Genomic DNA, 22,266 nt, shown 5'->3' on the forward strand with positions numbered 1-22,266 from the left:
GGGTTAATTTTAATATATCTTTGTTAGCCATTATTTCTAATATCGCATTATCTTTATTTTTGTAAAAACATTGTTAATTTTTTTTGAAAGTTTCTATTACTAAGTGGGACTTAGGTCCAGATAATCTAATTTTTCTTAGAAGCATAAGGAACCTAGTGTAAAAATATGTCCAAAAAAATATTTTTGGATCAAAAATTACGACTATTACGCACGATTTGAAATAAATAGTCATCAATAACTCGCAATGCACATTGCATATTTGAAAAGAGATTGAGAATATTTATTACGGTTCATTATGATTATGGTAAGGTGGCTCTATAAACGGTTTAAAAAGTCAAAGCCATAACCGCACTAGAGCGTTTGATAAACTGTACTCAAGCCCTGGCCATTGCAGGCGGTAAAAGAATAAAGGGACTGGAGGTGAATGAAAGCCCTCATAACTCGCGATACCGGTCCCCAGCAAATTGTTGGTACTCTTAACATTATCTCCTGGAAAAAAAGATCATTCGTGGACGTTGACCGTCGATGTCACCGCGTACGTTTCCTGAATATCGAATGTTCGTTCGATGATAAAAAAGCGCGGTCATCAGCGGCAAATACGGACATATCGCTTCTGTAATGCGGTAGAGCAAGTTTGAAGTCGATCGATCGTCCGTCAATGATGTCAATACGCCACGGCATTAAATTCAGACTTACCACGATAGGGCCTTCCTCTCGGCCTGAAGAACTGACGGTCGCGCCGAACCATTGCTCGGTCTTGTTGTCCATCAGCTGGTCGCGAGTGTCGCGATTGTGACCTGCAACAATTAACAATAAAAGAAATTAACAAATAAAAGAAAAAAAAATTCCCACCATCAGAATTTATGAAACCACCTGTCAACTTTTGACACTGAAAGCATCCAAAAGATTATCCGGAACAAAGTGGGCTCGTTTTAATTAAACCTCCCGCAGCGATACTACAAGATCTGGTTACTTCCAAAGGGCAGTGTTCAACACTTGTCGACTTTAATTCGTGTGATGAATGTATTGAAGCCCATTGAGAGATCGTGGGTTGATAAATAATGCGGCCTACCTGCCATTGCCTAACAAGGCCGCCCGGATTAAGAAGCGTTGTAATAGGCGCCAACACATGCCTTCAATTTATAATAGTTGGATGTAATTCGAGGAATTAATTGGCGGTGACAGTAAACGGGAATGATTGATTCGATGTGGGTGTGATCATGAATTTTTCGTTTTTCTTCGAGTGGTCAAGCGAGATTATCTTAGTTGCTATCGAAACGTTACTACTGATGGTGTAGGCGGACGTGGGTCAGAAAGTGGACTAAAAGTGGAATGGTTTAATTTGCATTCAGGGACAAACGCATTCATGCGATGGAGATAACTTCACCGTTGTTTTATTTTTTTTTCGATGCGTTTTTGAAAATTAGAGAGGCCATGAATCTTATTGAAATGTTGGCAACCCTGTCAAAGTGTCAAAATTGTACCAGGTGTTCCGCGAATTACTGATTATAGGGAAATAACATGGGAATTTGAATTTTATTTTTTTCCTGCTCTTTTGAGCCTCCAAATAAAATTTGGTTAATAGTGGATTGTGCTTTAAGAGGTTCTTAATTCGACAGCCATTTTTAGGATCCAATGTCATTACATTATTCAAAAAAAAACAATCAAAAACGTGAAATTTCAAATTTTCCACTCGAAATTTCGAAGTTGGTATTACTGAAAACTGAAACTAACCTTACTTTTTAAATTTTACTTATTTGCGGGTATTGCAAAGTAAAAAGGTTAGTTTAAACACAAAGCGACGTTATACAGTGACAGGTCTTCAATTCGCAGTTACACAACTTTCGCAACTTTCGAAATTTCGAGCGGTAAATTTGAAATTTTACATTTTTTAGTTCAATTTTTTACTTATTCCGTACTAATATAGAATTCTGAAACAGCTGTTAGAATAAGAATAAGAAGTACAATGCGCTATTAACCAAGTTTAATATGTAGATTTTATGCATATTTAAGTACAAGGTGTTTATAAATGTTTCTAGCATCAAGGGTGGCCATGAAATGACATTTGCAGTTAACCTCAATCATGGAGCAAAGTAACTTTAAGAGAAGAAAACTGTTCTAGTTGTGGTTTAAAACCTGAAAATCAAAAACTTGGTCACAAATTTCTAACTGAAACGTCATTGACGTATATAACATTATAAATAATTTTTAAGATAGTTATATTCACTATGCAAACAAAGCGCCAAAATAGTGTACGACAGGAATTCCAGAGCCACCCTTGATGCTAGAAACATTTATAAACACCTTGTATAAATCGAATTTTCTTTGGGGCTGTACTTTAAAGTTACTTGTTAGTGTCAGATCCATTTATTATTTTTTAGGTTACTTAAGGAAAGTGTTGAAGATCCACTTGATATCCCCCAATGTAGAAATTATCATTTTTTTTCATTCTTCTTGCACTAAATTTTTATTCGAATTTGAAACTTTGCAATTGAACTTTTGACAGGAGAAACGTCAACTGCCCGTTTAGTTATCACTCTCGCCATGTCACCTTTTGGACGTTTGAGTTTTACCAACCTTAGTATCTTTTATGTTTTGTGAATGGATGTTACGGCACCGGGATTGCTGTAATATCCATTTTCAAAACAAAAAAGTTACTAAGGTTGGGGAATACCAAACTTCCTAAACGTGACATTTGGCGAGAGTGGGAACTAAATGGGCGTTTCTAATCTCAAAAGTTCAAAGTTTCAAATTCGAATAAAATTTTACTTTGTGCGAGAAAAATGAAAGAAATTGATAATTTCGATACCAGAGGCCATTACTATCGGTCCACTGTTAAGTTGGCAGCAGCCCCTAGCAATTTTTATTGGTAACAGTTGGCAGTAGAGCGTTTGACCTTGATGCAACTGTGGCATGCGTAGAAGCTAATCGTCTTGCACAACATTGCCAAAACTTGTTAAATCTCTATTAAAAACTTCCCATTGCAACAAATGTTTAATTAATTATTTATTAATACACTCAACTTTGACAACGTGTTAACCTCAAAAATCGCTACATTCAATTTTTTCCCTAAAGATTTGAAAGCCTGATTTACACTCAAAAATTTTCGAAAATTTACACAGGAGAGTGCAATGAGCTGGATTTTACATTGAGAGGTTTCAACTGGATCCTGAACACTTTCCTTAGGTAACCTAAAATAAATGGATTAGACATTAACAACAAATTTCAAAAGACAGAGATTTATGCAGCTCGCTCAAGTACACTCTGATTTACCAAAAATCTAAAATAATTTGATTTTTATGTTTTGTGAAGCTTCAGGTTTTCGAGGTTATTTTTCTATTTAAAATTGGTATCTTGATGAATTAGCTTTGGAAATTTTGAGACGACAAGGTTGGCATCTTTGTTCTGCCAAAATTTGACATTTGCCATTTTTCACATACATTACAAGTGACAGAACTCTCGCGATCGTCTTTTGTACCCCAAAACCTAATTCAAATAACACCACCATTGCAACATTTGCAACAGGAACGAATTACACGATAAAAATTTGAAAATTTGCGACCTTGGGTGGTCATTTGCAACCTAAACCAACTGTATACAGAGTGTCCCAGAACTCGTAACCCACAGAGCAAGGGAGGGTGCCGACAGCAATGCAGATGGTAAATTTCAAAACAAAAATTAATTAGGTTTAATAGTATTCGAGAAAACATAAAAAAATAACAACCAATCCCGAAAGCTTATTTTAGAGGTGGAGTAAAAGGCCATCCCAATTTCCTAGGCAACGAGAGTCTGACCAATGAACGATAGTATGTGCCCATAGTTGCCGATTTTCAAATTCTGTTCAGCTTCCGGATTGGCTACCGTTTTTTTGTCTTAACTCGATTATTTTTTGAGGTAGAAAACTTTTGTTTCGAAATTTTTGTTCAGAAATGTTGTCTTCATCTGTCTTTTGTCTCTGGGTCACGAGTTCTGGGACACCCTGTATAATGAATACACTCATTATCCAAAGTATCGATGAAGTATCAAAACTCGTTATTAAAATATTAATTGGTAAATATTTAAGAGTTGACACTATTAATATTGTCCGTCACGTTCTATTTAACTCAAATTACATGCTGACACAATAACTAAAGTTGATAGAAGCGATGTCAATTGATTTTACTTATTAAGTAATAGTCTATTTCAGCCAAGAATTCATTTATATAATAAGTTTTTTATGAGTGCCCATCCTTGTGAAGCTAGTCGTACAAAATTGTCGTTTCTTGGCGCCGACCTTGACGTTTTACATATCAATCTTAAATCTAAACGCGCATAACGGAATACAAATCCTATTTCTCCCGGTAACAATTTCCATCGCCCAAAAACTCAACCACAACAACGCGTGTCAAGATTTTTCTCACAAGTGAAATTGACCATGTGGTACCAGACCCATCATGGAGCCTAATAACTGCCCTGATTCATTGCGGGTATGAGGCCTTTTTTATCATGTAAAATGGAAGTGAAGCTAAGTGCGATAAAAGATTGACGACTTAATAGCAGAGTGGAGAAGAAGTAATCCCATCATCGCTGACCCTTTCATAATGCGGCTAATTTCGTATGCAAACAGGCCATAAATTGGACGGATGCTTCTCTGTCATGATGGTAATACGTTTTCTATATTGGTTATGGGCAAATGATGGGTTGGGGTCATGCGATGATGATGTTTGCAAACTTGGAGAATTGAAATCGAAAAAGAAGAAAAGTTCTTGGACTTTTACCAAGACTTGGATGGTCTAAAACGGCCTGAAAGCGTGGACAAAGCCCATTGTACTTGGGCGGATGGCCCCATGGCGATCAACCCCATAACAAATCGAGGTTAATAAACTCCACGACCCAAACAGCCTCCTTTGTAAAGATTTTCGCATTAATTTCTGATTGAAAAATCTGACCAATGACACTGTCAAATGTCATAACATAACACACATGCGTTTCTTACATTTTTTTTCGAATTTGCCGCTTTAATAGGTCCATTAGAGTACTCAATTTGGAGTCGTTTATAGGTATCTATAAGAGAACTCAAAGTAGGAAATTTTGTTTTTTAAGAATTGGCAGAACTAATTAGTCTGGCTGTCACCTGTTTCCTGTCAAGTTCTTGGTCAATTTGGTTTTTACGATTTGTGTTTAATAAATTGCTGCGTGAATAAAAATGTATGAATATAATTAAACTGTCCTTTGCGGCCAACAATAATTGTACCAAATATAATAGATATGAATACTGGCTGTGAGGTTAGGTTAAGTTATGTCAAAATTCAGTGACAGTGAAACTCAATAAATGTCAAATTTTAAATTAAATTTGAAAATCAAGTGGCAAGTCGTGGTTACAAAACCATTACCAATCGTGTAACACGAAAACTCTTAGAATTCTAAAATTTAATTTTATTATTAAAAAAGGGGTGCAAATTCGAAAAAATAGTATAAAGGACTTGTTTTATAATGGCATTGGTGCACTCGTCCCATACAAAACTCGCCTACGGCTCGTTTTGTACACCGGGACCTCGTGCACCAAATTGGCCATTATAAAACACGTTCTTTAATATACTATTTGAACACTTGGTATGTAATAAAAAGATAAAATTTCAACCTTTCATAAACATACTGTCCGGTCCAGCAGTTTTACGATATTGCAAAATCGCTTTAATAAAATGCTCGTTTTTATATAGAGCAATCGTGCCGACATCTACAATCTACATACAATGGAACGTCGCAATTTCATGCGCACCGATTTTTTTTCAGATCTATCTGCATTAATCTACGACTTTTATCAGCGTGCATTACCATAAACACCAACAGCACTGCAAGAAATGGAATCATTTTAGGAGCGACAGCAGTAAATTTCGCGCTTTTACCATAAATGAGCGCAGTTTTGAAGACATGATAAACAGAACTGGCATCACAGGCAGAGAAAAATCGTGGGATACAAATTTCTGTTGGCGATTATTATCTTGACAGATACAACATTTCAATGCTTCCTACGGAACCTTTGTGTGATTCGCTATAGACTTGTTTTTGTCAGGGATTTCTTCATTAATTGCAACGTACCTTTGGTGTCGAATGGAATCTCTTCGCACCCTCCATCCCTGCTGGTCGGACACTTGAACACCGCTCCACCATGAATCACGCCCGGTTGATTAGTCTGGGCTTCCGGCGCCCCCACAATTAACCTGCAAAGTGGATGGAAAATTGTAAATTGTGAGCAACTGTTTTTAGTACCATTAGTAAGATCATTATAACCCAGTGAACTAATTTGATGGATTGAGACAGGAAGGGTGCGCCAAACTTAATATCGATTACGAAACCAAGTCTGTAACAGTCTTTGTTGGCTGATACATGGATAGATTGTGGTTTGTGTGCATGGGCAATTTCCTCGATTAATGATCATGTCAAAGGAAATATTTAGGAAACCGGAAATTTTTATCTTTAGGGCTGGCGGTACTGACCTACGCACTCTCAGCAGTATTGAACGACACAAAATTTTCAATTCTAAGAGTTTTCGTTTTACACGATTGGTAATGGTTTTGTAACCACGACTTGCCACTTGATTTTCAAATTTCAGTTAAAATTTGACATTTATTGAGTTTCACTATCACTGAATTTTGACTTACCGTAACCTAACCTCACAGCCAGTATTCACATCTATTATATTTAGGTACAATTATTGTTGGCCGCAAAGGACAATTCAATTATATTGATACATTTTTTATTCACGCAGCAATTTATTAAACACGAATCGTAAAATCCAAATTGACCAAGAACTTGACAGGAAACAGGTGACAGCCAGACTAATTAGTTCTGCCAATTCTTAAAAAACAAAATTTCCTGCTTTGAGTTCTTTTATATTAGCGATTCACGTTCGGTAGAAGTAACTAATGGATACTTTCGTGTCGTTACGTTGGATTTTTGAAATAACTAGAAATTAAACATTGGCATCACTGTCTGTCAAATAAATTTGTCATTCAAATTTGATAATAAAACGAGATGGAATCAACTATATATTACAAGACAACCAGTTTCAAAAGGTCGAAAACAGAATATTTTCGTGCAGAAATCGGAAGGAAGAAAGTCAGAAATTTATGGTTAAAATCAATTTTGCAATGCACGCCAAACAACCGGAAAAACTTTCATTCACACTGCGAAAAATTAATTAGGCAAGACTGGTCAGCACTCATGGGAGACGCAGCTGTAGACAATATTTTTTCAATCATTGTAAAACACTAACAGAGTCAGATTCAGAAGATGAAATCGATGAACTAAAGTCCGTTTTTTTATTAAAAAACCACCAACACCGCACTCTCCCACCACTTTACAACCGGCAACGTCGTCGATGGTGACTTTTTGGTGATAAAATCAAATAGGTTAGCTGCCTAATTGACAATTTGATTACACAAAACGGCCTTTCAGGCTGTGCCAAGTCTTTTCACTATTAAATCATTTGATTTGCAATCCAACAGGCTGTAAAAGAAACGTTTTTAACGGAAACATTGCCTAATTTTCAGAAATGTCAAAAATTTGACAACTATTTTCTCACCAAAAATCTCACTAGGCAACGTTGCCGGTTGTAATGCAGAGGAACATTGCGGTGTTGGTGGTTTTTTAAAAAAAAAACGGACTTTAGTTGAATCTGATTCGAAGCTCTGATGATTTTTTTCTTTTTTGTTTAGAAAATAACTATTTACCTTTAATGACAAACCAAAAACTGTCATTTTGATGACATCTGTTCTACACTAGAAAAGTTATAACCTTAGTTACACAGCTCAAAAATAAAAGTTACTAAATTTAGTTACTTCTACCGAACGTGAATCATTAATAGATATGGTATATCCGGCGAGAGATTGGGAAATTTCGACAGTTGACATATAGGTTGGTAGCAAATTATGCTACAAAATACACTAAAAACACTAAATTCCTACGCGAAATGGGTTGACAGGGTTGTCAATAACTAGGGTGGTAATTTTGTTATTTTAAATTTCGCGCGTATAGTACACTTTTTATTGCGTAGATTCAGTAACTTTTCTGTCATTCAAACTCTCACAGTTTGAACTATACCTATAAACGACTCCAAATTGAGTACTTTAGTGGACCTATTGAAGCGGCAAATTCGAAATAGTACATTATTACACGTGTTTCATAAGGCGAGTGGTCAAATAGAATGAGTGCTACAAGTCGTCTTATAAAATATACTATTTTTTCTACTTTGCATTGTAAATAAATTTAAAAATTGCATTTGAAAGAAATTATTTTCGATTAGGGATTTTTGACAAGTTAGGGTGGTGACAAAAGAGGTAATGACATTTGTCTAACAAAATTTCAATTCAAATAATTACTGACGTTTTCTGTTAAATTCACAATTTCGTGATCATGATGATGATCATCATTGAGGTTATGATTCAACGTTTAAGTGTCGGCATAATAACATAGCCAACATAACCAAAAAAAAATACTGTTTTGCGTGCTATAATAAAAACAATTGTTTCAAACGCGTTTCACAATAAAAGTATTGTTAACGCAAAGTAGAAAAAAATATTTTTTTCTATTTCGCGTTCATAATGAAGATATTTCGATACGCGTTTGAGCGTATTTCGGTATCGTAATGGACCAATCCTGTGCTAATATTTCCAGGAGCATTTATTTTTCTTAGGTTTGCAGCAGACAAACCGTCAACCTGCCGTCAACGTTGACAATTTAAATTTTGGTTTTGATAAACCATGATAAATCGATCAATACACTATTATTTCTTGTTGTACTTGGCTTAATAATTCATCGGAGAAAAACTCTTTGGATGCAAGATAACCATCATGATCATGATCAACATCTTCGCTCTCTTGGCTCCCTTGCGCTCCGATAACCTCAAAACGTCACATCTGTCAAACTGACTGACTTTTTTCCCGAACATTTTGCAAATGCCAACTACCCTAAAATTCCCTAAATTTAAATCAAGTTTTTTCTTTTAAAATAACGCGAAATAGAAAAAATAGCGTATGATACTCGCTGCGCTCGTCGTATCCTAAAAACGTGCGGGCGGCAAAATGTTCATTATGAAACGCGTTCCATAATATACTATTATCATTATGATGAATACCGAAATTTCGTTCAAATCAGAAATAATTTTTGAAAAAAAAATGATGATCACATTGAAACCACTTTTTCCAAAATTCGGATAATTGACATTGTATTCGCAATTTATTCAATTGTTGGCGTTTTAGAATGAAAAACAACTTGAAGCCATAATTTAGCAACTCTGAATAGATACAGGGTGAGAAAAAATTGCATTTTCTAAAAAAAATCGACAAGAATTAGTGATGAATTATATTTAGAACATCTAGAAATGTACACCTGTTATTTCAAAATAAACATATCAGGTTGGCGTTGCTTTTGTGATAAAAAAAATGTAGCAATAAACGCATGTCTGTTATTGTCCCATACTATCGCACCTACCAATTCACAGGTGTCCCGATTTATCACAGACATACTTCAGAAGCAACGCCAACTCGACGACATTTTTAATTGAACACCCGATATTTTTATCGGCAGAACTTAGAAGTTGTTTATTTATAAACGGCCACTTCCGACAAGTCTGTTGTAATAATTATTATCTGCCGAGATAACATTAATCAAAACAGTAATAAACATAATAATTAATTACTCTTACAACGGTGACTGAATTTTCCATTGAAAAATTGTAATCACAAACGGATGTCCAGTTGTGGATTTTTTAAGTTTTCTGGATAATATTAACAAATGTGTCAGCGGCATACGTGAGAATCTATTTTTACGTGCAGATGCGAACGAGGTTGTAAAAACAGTGTTTACTCATGTTTATAATCCTACATTATTTTACAAATATTTGAACAAAGTGCTGTGTTTCAATAATTGAAGATTGATGAAATAAAATCCTGTTGGAAATTAGTGTTTTCGGTGTGTTAATTTGATGACAAACAGTAAAGTTGCACATTTTATAAATAGCAAGGTTTGGCAATCTTTAACAGGTTAGATCAGCGTTTCGCAACGTGAAGGTGTGAAAAAAAAAAAGAAAAAAAACAGCGAGTCATTTATTAATTTAGTTTCAAACCAATTTTTTTTTTTAAATGTCTTCAGGATATTCTGTATAAGATAATATGGGAATCTTCTTTGTAGAATTAGCACAATTTTTGCAATGGTAATTCAAAGTTTTATACAGGGTGACCCAACTATGACTTTCAAGTCATCTTTGTTATTTGTAAACGAATTTTAATGAAATTTGAAACGAAGAATACTGAAAACGTGAAGCTTAATTTAATAATTTAATGTTAATTAAACTACTTCACCGTTAAGACTGCAATTTTAGTACCTTTTTAATGGGTAAATTTATTGCAAATGTTTACTATCACGTCAAGCATCTAAAATAAAATTGATTTACTAAACATTTAGGTATGTAGATCCTTGTTTCCGTTTAAAAGAATTAGAGAATTAGTCGATTTTGCCGTTAGAAACAGTAATTTTTTTAAAACGATTTAGTAATGAGATTTTTGAAATAACAAATGACAGCGTTAATGGTCAAGGCATTTTGTGCCATAAGTTCATAAATCAAATCTCATTAATTAAGGTGAGCCAAATTAAAAAATGACCACAAAAAGTTTCTATCGATGCAATTTTTGAGAAAAATAAAACTTCACATTAATAAAGTTTTTTCTAAATCTAGATACCATAGGAAAGAAATATTTTGCATTAAACTGTCTGTGACACCAATAAAATTACTTTCATTATTACAAAACAGTTCTCAGTTTAAATTCTATGAGTTAGGAATGTCACAAAATAAAATTTTAAATTAGGCAAAATGAAATAAAATCCGGAAATAAAAATGTTAAATTTGATCCATTGGTAGATGCTGCATATCAAATTAGGCTTTAAGAAAAATTTTGTCAAAGCTAACGCACTTAAACTCATTAAAGAATTTTTTTTTAGGCGACTTAAACTAAAAATGGGATTTTTAGGCCCCAAAAGCGGCCTAAAAGTAAGTCTTTTCTGGCCGCAATCATTTTTGGCCGCTCTATGGTGGCGCCATCTATCCATAGTTTTGCTTATTACATCAAGATACCGACATTACCCCCAATTTTTTAATTTTTTGGGTAAAATCAAATCGACAAACTGCTGTAAAGTGCAACAAAGACATGTTGAATTATTGAAAATGAACATGTCTAGCAGTGCTGCTGCAACAACTTCAAAAAGCACATCAAACCTATGCAAATGCAATGCAAATTAACAAGCTACACGTGCCGAAACTGCAAATGAAATAAAGAAAATATTAACTTTACAATTATTCAGTTGTTATAATTGATGAAATCAATAAATCATAAATAAAAATTAATTAACTTGTAAATTTAATGATGTCGCCTAAAAAATCTTGTGTATATCACAAGTCGCCTTCTTCAAAAAGGCTCGGTCAAAACAGAAGCACTTTTTGGCCTTGGTACACAAATAACTATTAATCCAACTTTCTTAAACTTTTAAAAGTACTATTTCTTAACTTTGTAGACATTTTTCCAATGTTGCAACATTGTAAAGCGTCTTAGGTGTTTAGTTACGGAGACTGCTGAATATAAAATTTTATTAGACAGCTTGGCCAAGTTTTCTCTTTGAAAAAATCATAATGTAAAAAAATGGATTTAAATTAATTTTGCTTTGATTTCTGAGATGGTCTAACTGAAAAGGACATGGTACTTCCTCTCATGGGCGCTTTTTTATCACCCTGTATATTGTTGATCTTCCTACTCTGAAGCCTCCTTGGTATTTTTCCATTATTTGTGCTCTACTTTCTAGTATTGGGCATATAAAATACCATTTTGGAATTCCTCTTTCTTTTCAAATTCTAAGTATAAGCTGCTGATTCTTAGAGAAGAGACAGAGAAATTAATGCGATGCGCCCAATATTTCAAGGATTTACCAAGTCAAGTCAAACAAAACCAACAAACGAGAAGAAATGAAAAAGTGGATGCAAATATTGGCAATGAACAAGAAGACACCAAAGAAACAACAGAGCAGAAAATAAGGCAAATAAGTCATCTCTTCATATTTTTTTATTTTTTTTATTGCTCTATGTTGTGTTTCCTCTTCTGTCTACATATTTGCTTTGCTTTTCTTCTATTTTCCTCAGTGTTGTTGATAGTTTTTTCCATGTTTACAACCACAGCTTCCCCATATTTTTCGCCAAACCAAAAGCTGTTTGTTCTGTTATCTCTTGTAATTACCTCTTATAATTACGGTTACATTTGTGTCCATTCTTCATTTTTTTTTTGTATGTATGAAATCTTCCACTTCTAATTTAGAACTTATTTCTGCTTCAAATTGTTGCGCTGCTTTTTCTTCTTTTAGTAACTCTTCTTACTTTTTTTGTGTGTACAGTAGAACCTCGATTATCCGGATAATAGAATATATGGAAAAAACTCAAACAATGATGCAAAACTTGGATCATTATAAAAGTTAAAAAAACACAAATATTATATACTTATTAAGTTTTTATTTTAATATCTTGTAATTGTTGTAATTTTTCCTCTTGATGGCGGCCAAGTTTCGAATTCATTTGAGGGTTATTAAAGAAACGTTCTTTAAAAATACTCCAGCAATACCAGGAAACTCTTTGGCATGCATTTTTTATTAGCGATAACAGAAAACTTTTCGCTACGTATTTTCTTTTCGAGGTTCTACTATACTTGCGTTCTAAAACATGTCAGTATTTACTTTTGGTAACTTTCTGAACAGAAGCGTAAAATTTGAGAAGGAAATTCCCTCCCCAATACTCTCTAATTGTAAGACGGGATTTGTGTAAATTCAACCACCAGCAGAGCGGTGAAAAGGGGTGATTTTCAACGGGCTTCCCAATGACTAAAAGAAGAGTTAAAACCACATTGTTGTTGCCTTTCCGATTAAAAATGTAAGAATTTGGAAGAGTTCACCCCATTTTTAAATCTTAAACACCCAACATTAATTATTCCACGAACGTCCACTCCCCCATTAAATGCATGATTAAACCAAAAACAGATGTTCTCTGTTAGGGTAGTTTCAAGTGAAGTGGGCCACCCAAAATTTTCTAACGAAACTTGAGTACGGTTTTCTGTTTCGGTCGAAATAGAATCTGTTGAAATTGATGATGGGGAAATGAAATAGCTGTAAACGCCCAAATTATAGGTCCTCGCACACCCAATCTGCATCAATATTTCCAATTATCAAGTCTCGTTTCGTAAAGATAACTCTTTTAAGTCTGTTACAAAACAATCCAAGTTTGTTTGAAACATTATGAAACTTCTGGAACCGTTAAAAAGTCATAATGCAAACACCATATAATCCGCATTCTTCTTTCTACTCGGGAAAACCCACAAATCTGCAAGTTTGGTGTTGTCTCTCAACAATGAAGTGTCTTCAGGTAAATTCACACTCATTACGACAGCTCACCAAATTTACCTTCTTAAGAGGAGTCTTCACCCATTTCTCTTATGGGAGATCCCATGTAAATTGACGGGTAAATAACTTCTTTATAAAAAAATATTGACTTCAGTTTTCGAGTATAGGTTTGTTACTTCCATTACTAAAAGACTGTTTTTTTAGTTTTTTTAATAAAACTTCGGAATTTTCTTGAAATTGAAGTTATTTGATGCACAATTTAACAGTTTTCCATTTCACACTATATTTGACGTTATTTTATTATTTTGAAAAAAGCATTACGTAGAACTATGTATCAAAACAAGATCTTACAAAATTGGTTCATTTTGCTTTATAAATAAAGGAGATATGATTCCGTTCAATTTCATTATTAAAAGTTAGGTCTTATTCTGTGAGCAAACATTGATTTATTACCCTAAACCGCAAGTAATGGAAGCAGTAAACCGTCGAAAAATTTACAAGTTCCATGGGTCATTTTGTAGGAACCTGCGTTTGTTACCAACCCTCCATTACCTTGTCTGAATATTTAGAGCTTTTTAGCCACAATTTGATTTTAATAAAAGCTTGATTGGTGATGAAGTCACAAGTAACAGTCAAAATTTTTACACACCGGGAAAATTACTTCGTGTATTAAATCAGTAAGTTCACAAAAACCAATCCTATTGTAAAAAATGCAAAACAAGTCAACTTTTAATTTTAATTGCGGAACTTTTGAATTTATATTTGTAAAATCATTTAGTTTTATACAAGTAACACAACCTAAATTTTTATACAAGTAATTTTGGTCGCTGGTATGTCATCATTTTTATAGTCTTGACACAATTTGCGCCATATTACAATCATATAAAAATAACTGTTAGTGACAATTTAGACCACAAAATGTGTTATTTTAAAAAAAAAACGTAACTTTTTAACAGAATTCGGTTTTGAGCAGATTCAAGATCTATTGGCGTGTCTAATCGCAGTTTTACCGAAGTGCACTAAGGCCCGATTGCAGAAACGCGGATTAAATTTTTAGTTCAAGACTAAAGTTTTAATCTACGATTATATGTCAAATTCGATTGCAGAATAATATTTTTGTTTGGGGTTAAATGTGGTCCGAGACTAAAATTTAGTTCTGAACTACAGCAAGGACTAAACGAAATATGGAACTTAATCTTGGATTAAACGATATAGTCTGAGACTAAATATAATCTCACAGGTTTGATGGATTATAGGACGGACTAAATTGACCGTTCTAAGAAAAATCTTTTAGGTTATGTGGTTTTGCCTTGTGCATGTTGAAATAATGGCAAAACAATCTTAATTAATGAAAAAGCTGACAGGCATTTTCTTGTTGTAGCTCTGGATGTTCAACTAAACATGATTTTTGGATGGTATTATGCGTTTTCAGGAATCAAACGTAGGTGAGTACAAGAGCTAGGCCGCCAAAATCACGTACTCATATGTGGGGTCATATTTTACTTATTTTTTTAAAATAAGCACAAATGTTGTGTGAAAACCACTGACCAAGAGGTTGATCTTTTTGATTTCAAATGAATTTAAGGCGGCGATTTACCTCCAGAAAAATGTATGTTTTCAGGCCTCACAAAATTCGATATTACTCCGTTGTCTGTGAAAAAAATCAGTTCAAATTTTGTAAAACTGCAGTTAAGATAGTAATTAATGTCGGGACGTTGAGTTTTTTTGAAAAAAAGTAATGACAGTATGATAAAAAAAATGTTGAAAATCGTTAAATTTGGCCAAGTTTAGAACTAAATATCTCAGGAAATAACATTTTTTTTGTAAAAAGCTCTTCGTCCCGACCCAGAACCATTCTTTAACAAGAAGAATATCATGTTCGTTCCACTGTTAATTCTTTTATAATCATGTAGGATCTAATTTACATGAAGCCTGCATCGCCCAAATTGTGGATAAATTGCGTACATCTTAGGTTGAAACCAACCCTCTGTGACCATAATGGTGGGGGAAAAAATAACATGTGTTCGAGAAGTGAGCTGAACGAAATTGTACGATAATAAACGACTAACTTTCTTTTTTTTGCCCATTTGGTCTCAAAATCGACTCGATGTCCATTCAAATTTAAAGACTTGACATACCTAAATAACGGGCTCAGCGGCAAGTCACATATTTTGAGAAATTATTTAAACTTGACATTGTCACATTAACCTGACTGCATAAACTATATTATTAAGTTTTGTTAATAAACTTGCAATTTGATATTGAGAGTTCTTAAAAATAATGAGATATTCACCAATACAAATTAGTCAATAATTTTATTAAATTTTATTAAAAAATCGTAAAAATAATAACTAATTTTTTAAAAGTTTATTTATAAAACTCTTTGTTGGCAGGTTTAAAAAATGGTAAAATCTGCTGAAGATTGTTATTTTGCTTGCATTTTTATTGGTTGTTTATATTCAATTGTGCTAATGCTAGCGCACATTTACAATACACCTATAACACTTTTAACAATTAGAATAAATTAAAACAGATGTGATAGGATAACTTTCACGTTGTGTTAAAATTTGAAGAGATTACTTACTAAAAATGTCTTTATTGAAGGTTGACCATTGGCCAAAGTGTCAGGAACAACAAAAATGATTTGTGTATTGGCTTTATTTATGATTTACTACGAATTTAGACAACATCAAGTTTTTCTGTTTGTTGTTCGGTTCATTCACAGTCCAGTTAGATAAGAAGCAAATTTTTATTTACAGATTGGATTCTTTAGAACGAAGGCATTCAGCACTTGACAAATACATCGCACATTCCACTTAGTTTTTGTTCTTTTTCCTTCTTTCCGATATTCGTAACATATTTTTTGCCTTGCAATTTTAATTTATTAAGGGATTGAAAGTTTTTTTTATCAAATATGGACGATATTATTTAGAATTAATTTATTACATTATCTAATTTTTCAAATTTTTGGCTCTTAGATCGGTCTCTATGTTAATTCTGTATTTACTATAACTTAATTTTATAATTTTAAATATTTATTCTAAAACTGTTTGGATTTTTACAAAATTGACTATTTTAAAGACCTGAAACCTTTAAAAAAACAGCAGAATTTACGCAAACACGGAAGCCAAAAAACGGACTATTGCATATTTAAAAGGGAAATTTTTTGTTTACTCTTTTAAATTTTCTTAGAAACAATTGGGAATTGTTTAGAAAACAAGTTACACGCCGACTGTCTTGTTTATATTGTTTACCTCGTATTGTACTTCAGCTGAGGTTTTAGGTTATATAAACATCGTAAACATCGGATTGCAATTCCTTTTTATACAGGTTTCACTGTAGTTTGCATCAAATTTGGTACCCGAGCTTGTGAATTCGCGTTGCGACAAAGGAATGCCTTGGTTTTAATAATTTCGGCTACTTTTATGTTTATTTGTTTTTTGTTTTATTAAATAATTGGTTTGTTGTTGCTTTTATATTTTTTGTTTTTATTTTTATATTATGTATTATCTTTTATCATTATTTTTGCTATATCGCTATCTTCAATGTCTACTCTTTCTGAGCTGTAGTCCAACTAATAAAATGCTATGCTAAAAACGCTTCGTTTGCCGAGTCTGAAATGGTTAGTGTACTGCCGATATGTCCGAAAGCATCACCCTGTCCTTGAATTTCGTCGAAGGGATGGATGTGTGTGTAACACTATAAGATTACAGCAGAGAAACGACACAGCAAACCTAGAATGCTCTGGGTAAATCGCCGCCTTAAGCATTTGGGGGTTGTTTAAAAATCGAAATTTATTAAGTTCCTTATTTTTTAACCGATTTCGTTCGTTTTAATAGCGTTTGAAAGAGGAAAAATCTCTAGACCAATTTTTGATCAAAGTTTTGATAGATAGTGAATGTTTCTATACATAAATCGGCTGTCCCAAGCAAAAACCCAGTATCTGCTTTAAAAAAAATTCAATGGACCTAGAATTCACTTATTTAAAACGCTTTCACAAATTATTTGAACTCTACTTTTGTCGTTTATCTGAAGATTTTTATATAACAAAAATAAATCACAAGTGTAATGTTAAGCAGATACTGTGTTTTTGCGTAGGACAGCCGAAATTGTCTGTATAATAGTCTGGATAATATTTTAGTACGACATGTTAACAATTGCAATTAGAGCTTTGTTTATAATTTTTTCCTTCATTGTAACTTTGTTATTTCTTCAACAATTTCATTAGTTTTTATAGCATTTGATATAGAGAAAAACTCTCTAAAATGGTGGTTTCCATAATAGAAGTAAGAGAGTAGTTTAAATTGATAAACCTAATTGTAAAATAATGTACAGGGTATAATTTTGAGATAGTTAATTATGAATAATTTAAAAAAAAATCCGTGATTTAAAAGTCTTGTTAAGAAATGTTAGAAATTTCCCCAATAATTCAATAATTTAATTTGGTAGTTTTAAGTAGCCCCCATAACCTCTTATTAGTCGTGCTAGAGATCTTCAAGCAAGATAAATCTTCTACTTACAGTAGTGTCACAGTTGGTAGATATCAGTTAAAACGACATTTCAAAACTTGCATTGCAATATTTACATAAGGAATCATTTTAAATTTAGATAAGTTTATAGTTTTCTAACCTGCAGTATCCATTATTTGCAAGTTTTGGATCCATTCGTGAAATACATGTCAAAAATGTGGTTCGGCCACAATCAAAAACGTTTTATCCTGGATTACGCAATCTCATCTGCAAACCACGTTTCTGCAATAGGATCAAAATACAGTTCAGGACTAAATTTAATCCAAGATTTTAGAGGCCGTTGTTTGATCAGCGTTTCTGCAATCGGCCCTAATTTGGTTAATGATGATGAACAACATCAAATTTTGCAAAAATTTGTAAACATAGAACTGGAAACACATCAGAACTTGTTGACTCTATTATACAAGTCTTTAAATTTAAATGCCAAATCGATGAATCATGACAAAATATTTGAAAAAATTGCGAAGGCAGATTTACAAAAAGAGAAAACTTAACCATGTGGTCTATTCATAGGCAAAAATATGTGTTTTTTGGGTGCTTCAACAGACGGGCTCGTAGATAAAAACACGATTGTTGAGATAAAATGTCCATTTGCGGCTTACAATTTAAATCTTTCCCCTAAGAAAGGAATAGTACAATTATTTTTTTGTTATTTTTAAATTGTCACCTACTATCTTTATCTTTTCAATAATAAAATAAGTAAGAAAGTACAGAATCTTTTTAGAATTCATAGACGAAATCGTATTTTTTCTCATTAATTTTACTTCGAATGTTTAGTTCCCAAAAGTTCATAAGGTTAAGTAAATTTAGGCGATAGTTGTGGTCAAAGCAGAAGAATTGTTATTTGTGTTCGTATAAATAGAAGACTAATTACTAATTAGCATTAAGATAATTGAGGCACCTCGATTAAGTTGCGATTAGCCACTCCAGTAGATTTTAATCAACTCCTCAAAAAACATTAAAAAAAATTGTTTGGTTTATTTAGCTTGTGATTCAAGCTCTCGGATAGAAGAATTATTGCTTGTGTTTGAACCAAAACAGTTTGATGATGTCTTCAGAGAGACCAAGCAAATTTGACCGCTGTCCGAATTTTTATTGCTTTCGAAACTTGGTTTAGGTGAAGACTCCTCTTGCTTGGTCTAGCTCAGACCAGACCAGACATCCAAGAATTTGAGAGACGTTTTTATAATTCTTTAGTCCCTTTCTGCGTAGTCAGAGGTGCAATGTTTTAAACACAGAAAGGGGCTGAAGAATTATAAAAACGTTTCTCAAATCTTGGATGTCTGGTCTGGGCTGGAAAAAAAATTATTTTAAAATTGTGAGTTCATAAGTACGTTGTTCAAAAAATAATTTAACTAAAGTCCATTTGAATAAATTTGGCCGCTAGCTCTAACGCAGTACTTTGTGAACTAAAATTGTCACTTTGACAGATTCGAGTGGTTCTAAAAAATTCTCTGCAGTGATCCTGTTTGATGCATTGGAAATTTTTGGATTTTCGGAAATTCGCTTTTCCTCTGCGTAAAATTACTTATTACTTCAACAAATGATAGTTATTTCTAACGCAAAGACAATAAACCAATAATAATGTTTGACAAATACATTTCACCCAGGTCAGCCCAAGTTTAACTACTATTTTTTGCCACTTGAATCTGTCAGTAGTTGAACCGGCCGGCGGCAAAATGAAAGAAATTGTCATCACCTAGTAAAACCCCGGTCAGTTTCTTAGATAAAACCTAATCCAATATTGCAAACATCAGGTAAATTGCATCCGGTCAGGTTGCTCCATAGAGTCTTGCCATTCAAAACAATTTTGTTTCGTTCAACATTTTTCATTCATTGATGAACTTTTAAATTCTAGTGAAATAAGAAAAAAATAAACATAAATAATAAAATATGTAATAAGAAAAATAATAATAAATTACTATTTTATTAAACATCATTTTCTAAATTTTACGTCCAAAAAACGTGAAATAGTCGAGAAATTAATTCGTGTGTCATTGAAAGACTTTAGTTGAAAACATGACTATAAATTGAATGAATGTTCATACAACATAGTTGTTTTTATAATTTCATACATCAAGCATTATGAAACTTCGTTGTGCTTGTACTTATTAGCACTTTTAATAACGCTCTTCTAATTGTAACCATTTTATTATCCTCTGTGCGAAACAGGCAGGTAAAAATTTTAGAAGAAATCCCTTGATTTACAATTTCCAAAGCTGGTCAAGAAACCGCAAATAAGGGCACGCTTATAAATCAGCCTAGTCGTAAATTATCTGCAAAGTTCAGAGCTTCGATTGAAAAATTTTTAGTTTAAGTGTTTTTGGAAGTGTTCTTTACTAATTCTAAGCTTAAAAATTCACAAAAATCGGACATAAACATCTATTCGTAAAACTACCCCTAAATTATCGAATTTTCAAGTCATTTAACTTTTAAATTAAATGTTTTTTCCAATGTTTGATACTTAGTTTTAGAAGAAAATGTGAATACAAGCAGTTGAGAATAAGAACGAAACTTATACATTAAAAAATAAGCGAAATATTTAGACGATACTTTACATGGGATTCTCCATAAGAAAAATGTTTTGGCACTCGCCTTAAGCAATAAAGGCCAACTGTTCAATTATATCAAGTGTTGTGTTGTTCTCGCATTCGCGAATTAGTTTACCATCTGCGCTAATCGAATTAATTAATCAATGGCTCCAATTCGAGCATGTACTGCATATTTATATGCCAACTCTCCTTTTCTAAGACTTTCTCTTTCGTATCACAGTTAAACTTGCTTTACGTCACGTATGTAAATGGTCATTCATTCATGCGATCCTCGCCGAATAAAGTTGCGAAGGAATGACGAAGAGTCAATCAATTTCAAAGAATTTTGTGTTGTTTTAAAGGTAAAGGGTCTGAGGAGCGCTCCGATTTTTTTCGGACGTTCCTATGGGTCGGTTTTGGATTTAGAAATTTTAAAACAAAATCAAAAATTTTGAAACCACTCGGCCGATTTTAGAGTTATACTCGCGCATTTTTGTGGATTCTTTAAAACAATAAAATTATTTAAGCTCCCAAACCAGTCCGCCCCTGCACCTGTCCCGAATCGATGCCCATAAACGACGATTTTCTCATAAACGTTCTCATTTTTATCGTCGGAAAAGTAGGTTAGCGCCGAGCCCGCAGCGCCGTTTTCCTCGTCAAATCGCTCAAACGACACCTAATCGCTATTAAACTTAGTACAGTTCCCGGCTCTAATATTAATTAATCGACCATGTGGCCGTTTCGCTGAAGAATCGGGTCAGCAACGCCAACGAAAGAACTTGCATCAATGTTGACGTCACAACCCATATAAGGAGCGACAAACCTAAAATGCCACAAGCAGTGAATGTCAAATGAAAACAGCGACAAATCGATGCGGCAAAATTCATTAATACAAGATCGCCGCTTTGGTTATGAAGACACGAAAAAAAAATTTACCATGTTGGCTTTTATGGCGAGTCGTGCCGGCGAAGAAGTTTTATAAAATGTTGGTAAGAATGTGAGAGATATTTCAACCACTTTAAATGCATTGTTGTAGTTTGTTGAATTAAATGGTAAAAAAGTATTGTGGCTGTTTAAATTTAGAGGAGTCGGCGTGATTCAGCGGGCTATTTTTGTCAAATGTTGTTATCCCCTTAGCTTGTACGATGATTTTAGACTGTGACTGAGTTCATATGAAAATAGCACTGCATACTAAATGTGGTGGTTTGGAGGCTTTGGAGTTTGAATTGGGTTGGTAACACTGCTCCGTAATTTACTAACGCCACTACCGACGATATCTTAAATCTTGTAGGCACTTGAGTAACGGCAAGTGGATTAGGTTGAATTCATGATGTAAAGATAAGACGTGGAAGAAGCAGCAAACATGTCTTTTTTGACGGCTGGTAATCTACGACAGTTCGTGCGTGGAAAGTACCGTTAGTGCATCCCTTTGGAGGAAGTGAAGAGAGCTATTATGGTAGTTTTATGGCGAAGGGGAAAACGGTGGATGGGTTTGGAAATAAACATTGGCTTACCACATGTTCATCGAGTTAAATTTAAATGGTACTCTCAGTTTTTTGGGTTTTTGGTACCATTAGATTGGCAATTTAGCAAGTCTTTGACTTTTTTTGTTGAAATTAAACAATTATACCATTAATAAGCGAGACTAAAGGTGATAACTGCTCAAGTTTCGGATTTTTTTAAGATACGGTGAAAATTTTTAGTTTGAATGAAATCAAATTTTTTTTAAATTTTCTTTTTTGGTCTAAAATTTTGAAATTTGGCACACTCAACAAGTAAGTATGAAATAGCAACCC

The 22,266-nt window shown here is 33.5% G+C and overlaps 1 protein-coding gene across 2 annotated transcripts in view; it reads right to left on the reverse strand.

Annotated features, from left to right (window-relative positions):
• if (integrin subunit alpha inflated) overlaps positions 1-22,266 on the reverse strand; it is an 87,976-nt gene that overhangs the window by 57,100 nt on the left and 8,610 nt on the right. For both annotated transcript variants that reach the window (XM_088044796.1, XM_088044795.1), the window contains exons 2-3: positions 6,079-6,200; positions 697-797 (exon numbers count right to left, since the gene is read on the reverse strand). In XM_088044796.1, the coding sequence (XP_087900922.1) occupies positions 697-797; positions 6,079-6,200 (223 nt within the window). The remainder of the gene's footprint in view (positions 1-696; positions 798-6,078; positions 6,201-22,266) is intronic.

The sequence above is a fragment of the Gnatocerus cornutus genome, chromosome 9 (genome assembly GCF_029298725.1).
Source record: "Gnatocerus cornutus isolate USDA-ARS CGAHR chromosome 9, icGnaCorn1.1, whole genome shotgun sequence".
Classification (NCBI taxonomy): domain Eukaryota; kingdom Metazoa; phylum Arthropoda; class Insecta; order Coleoptera; family Tenebrionidae; genus Gnatocerus; species Gnatocerus cornutus.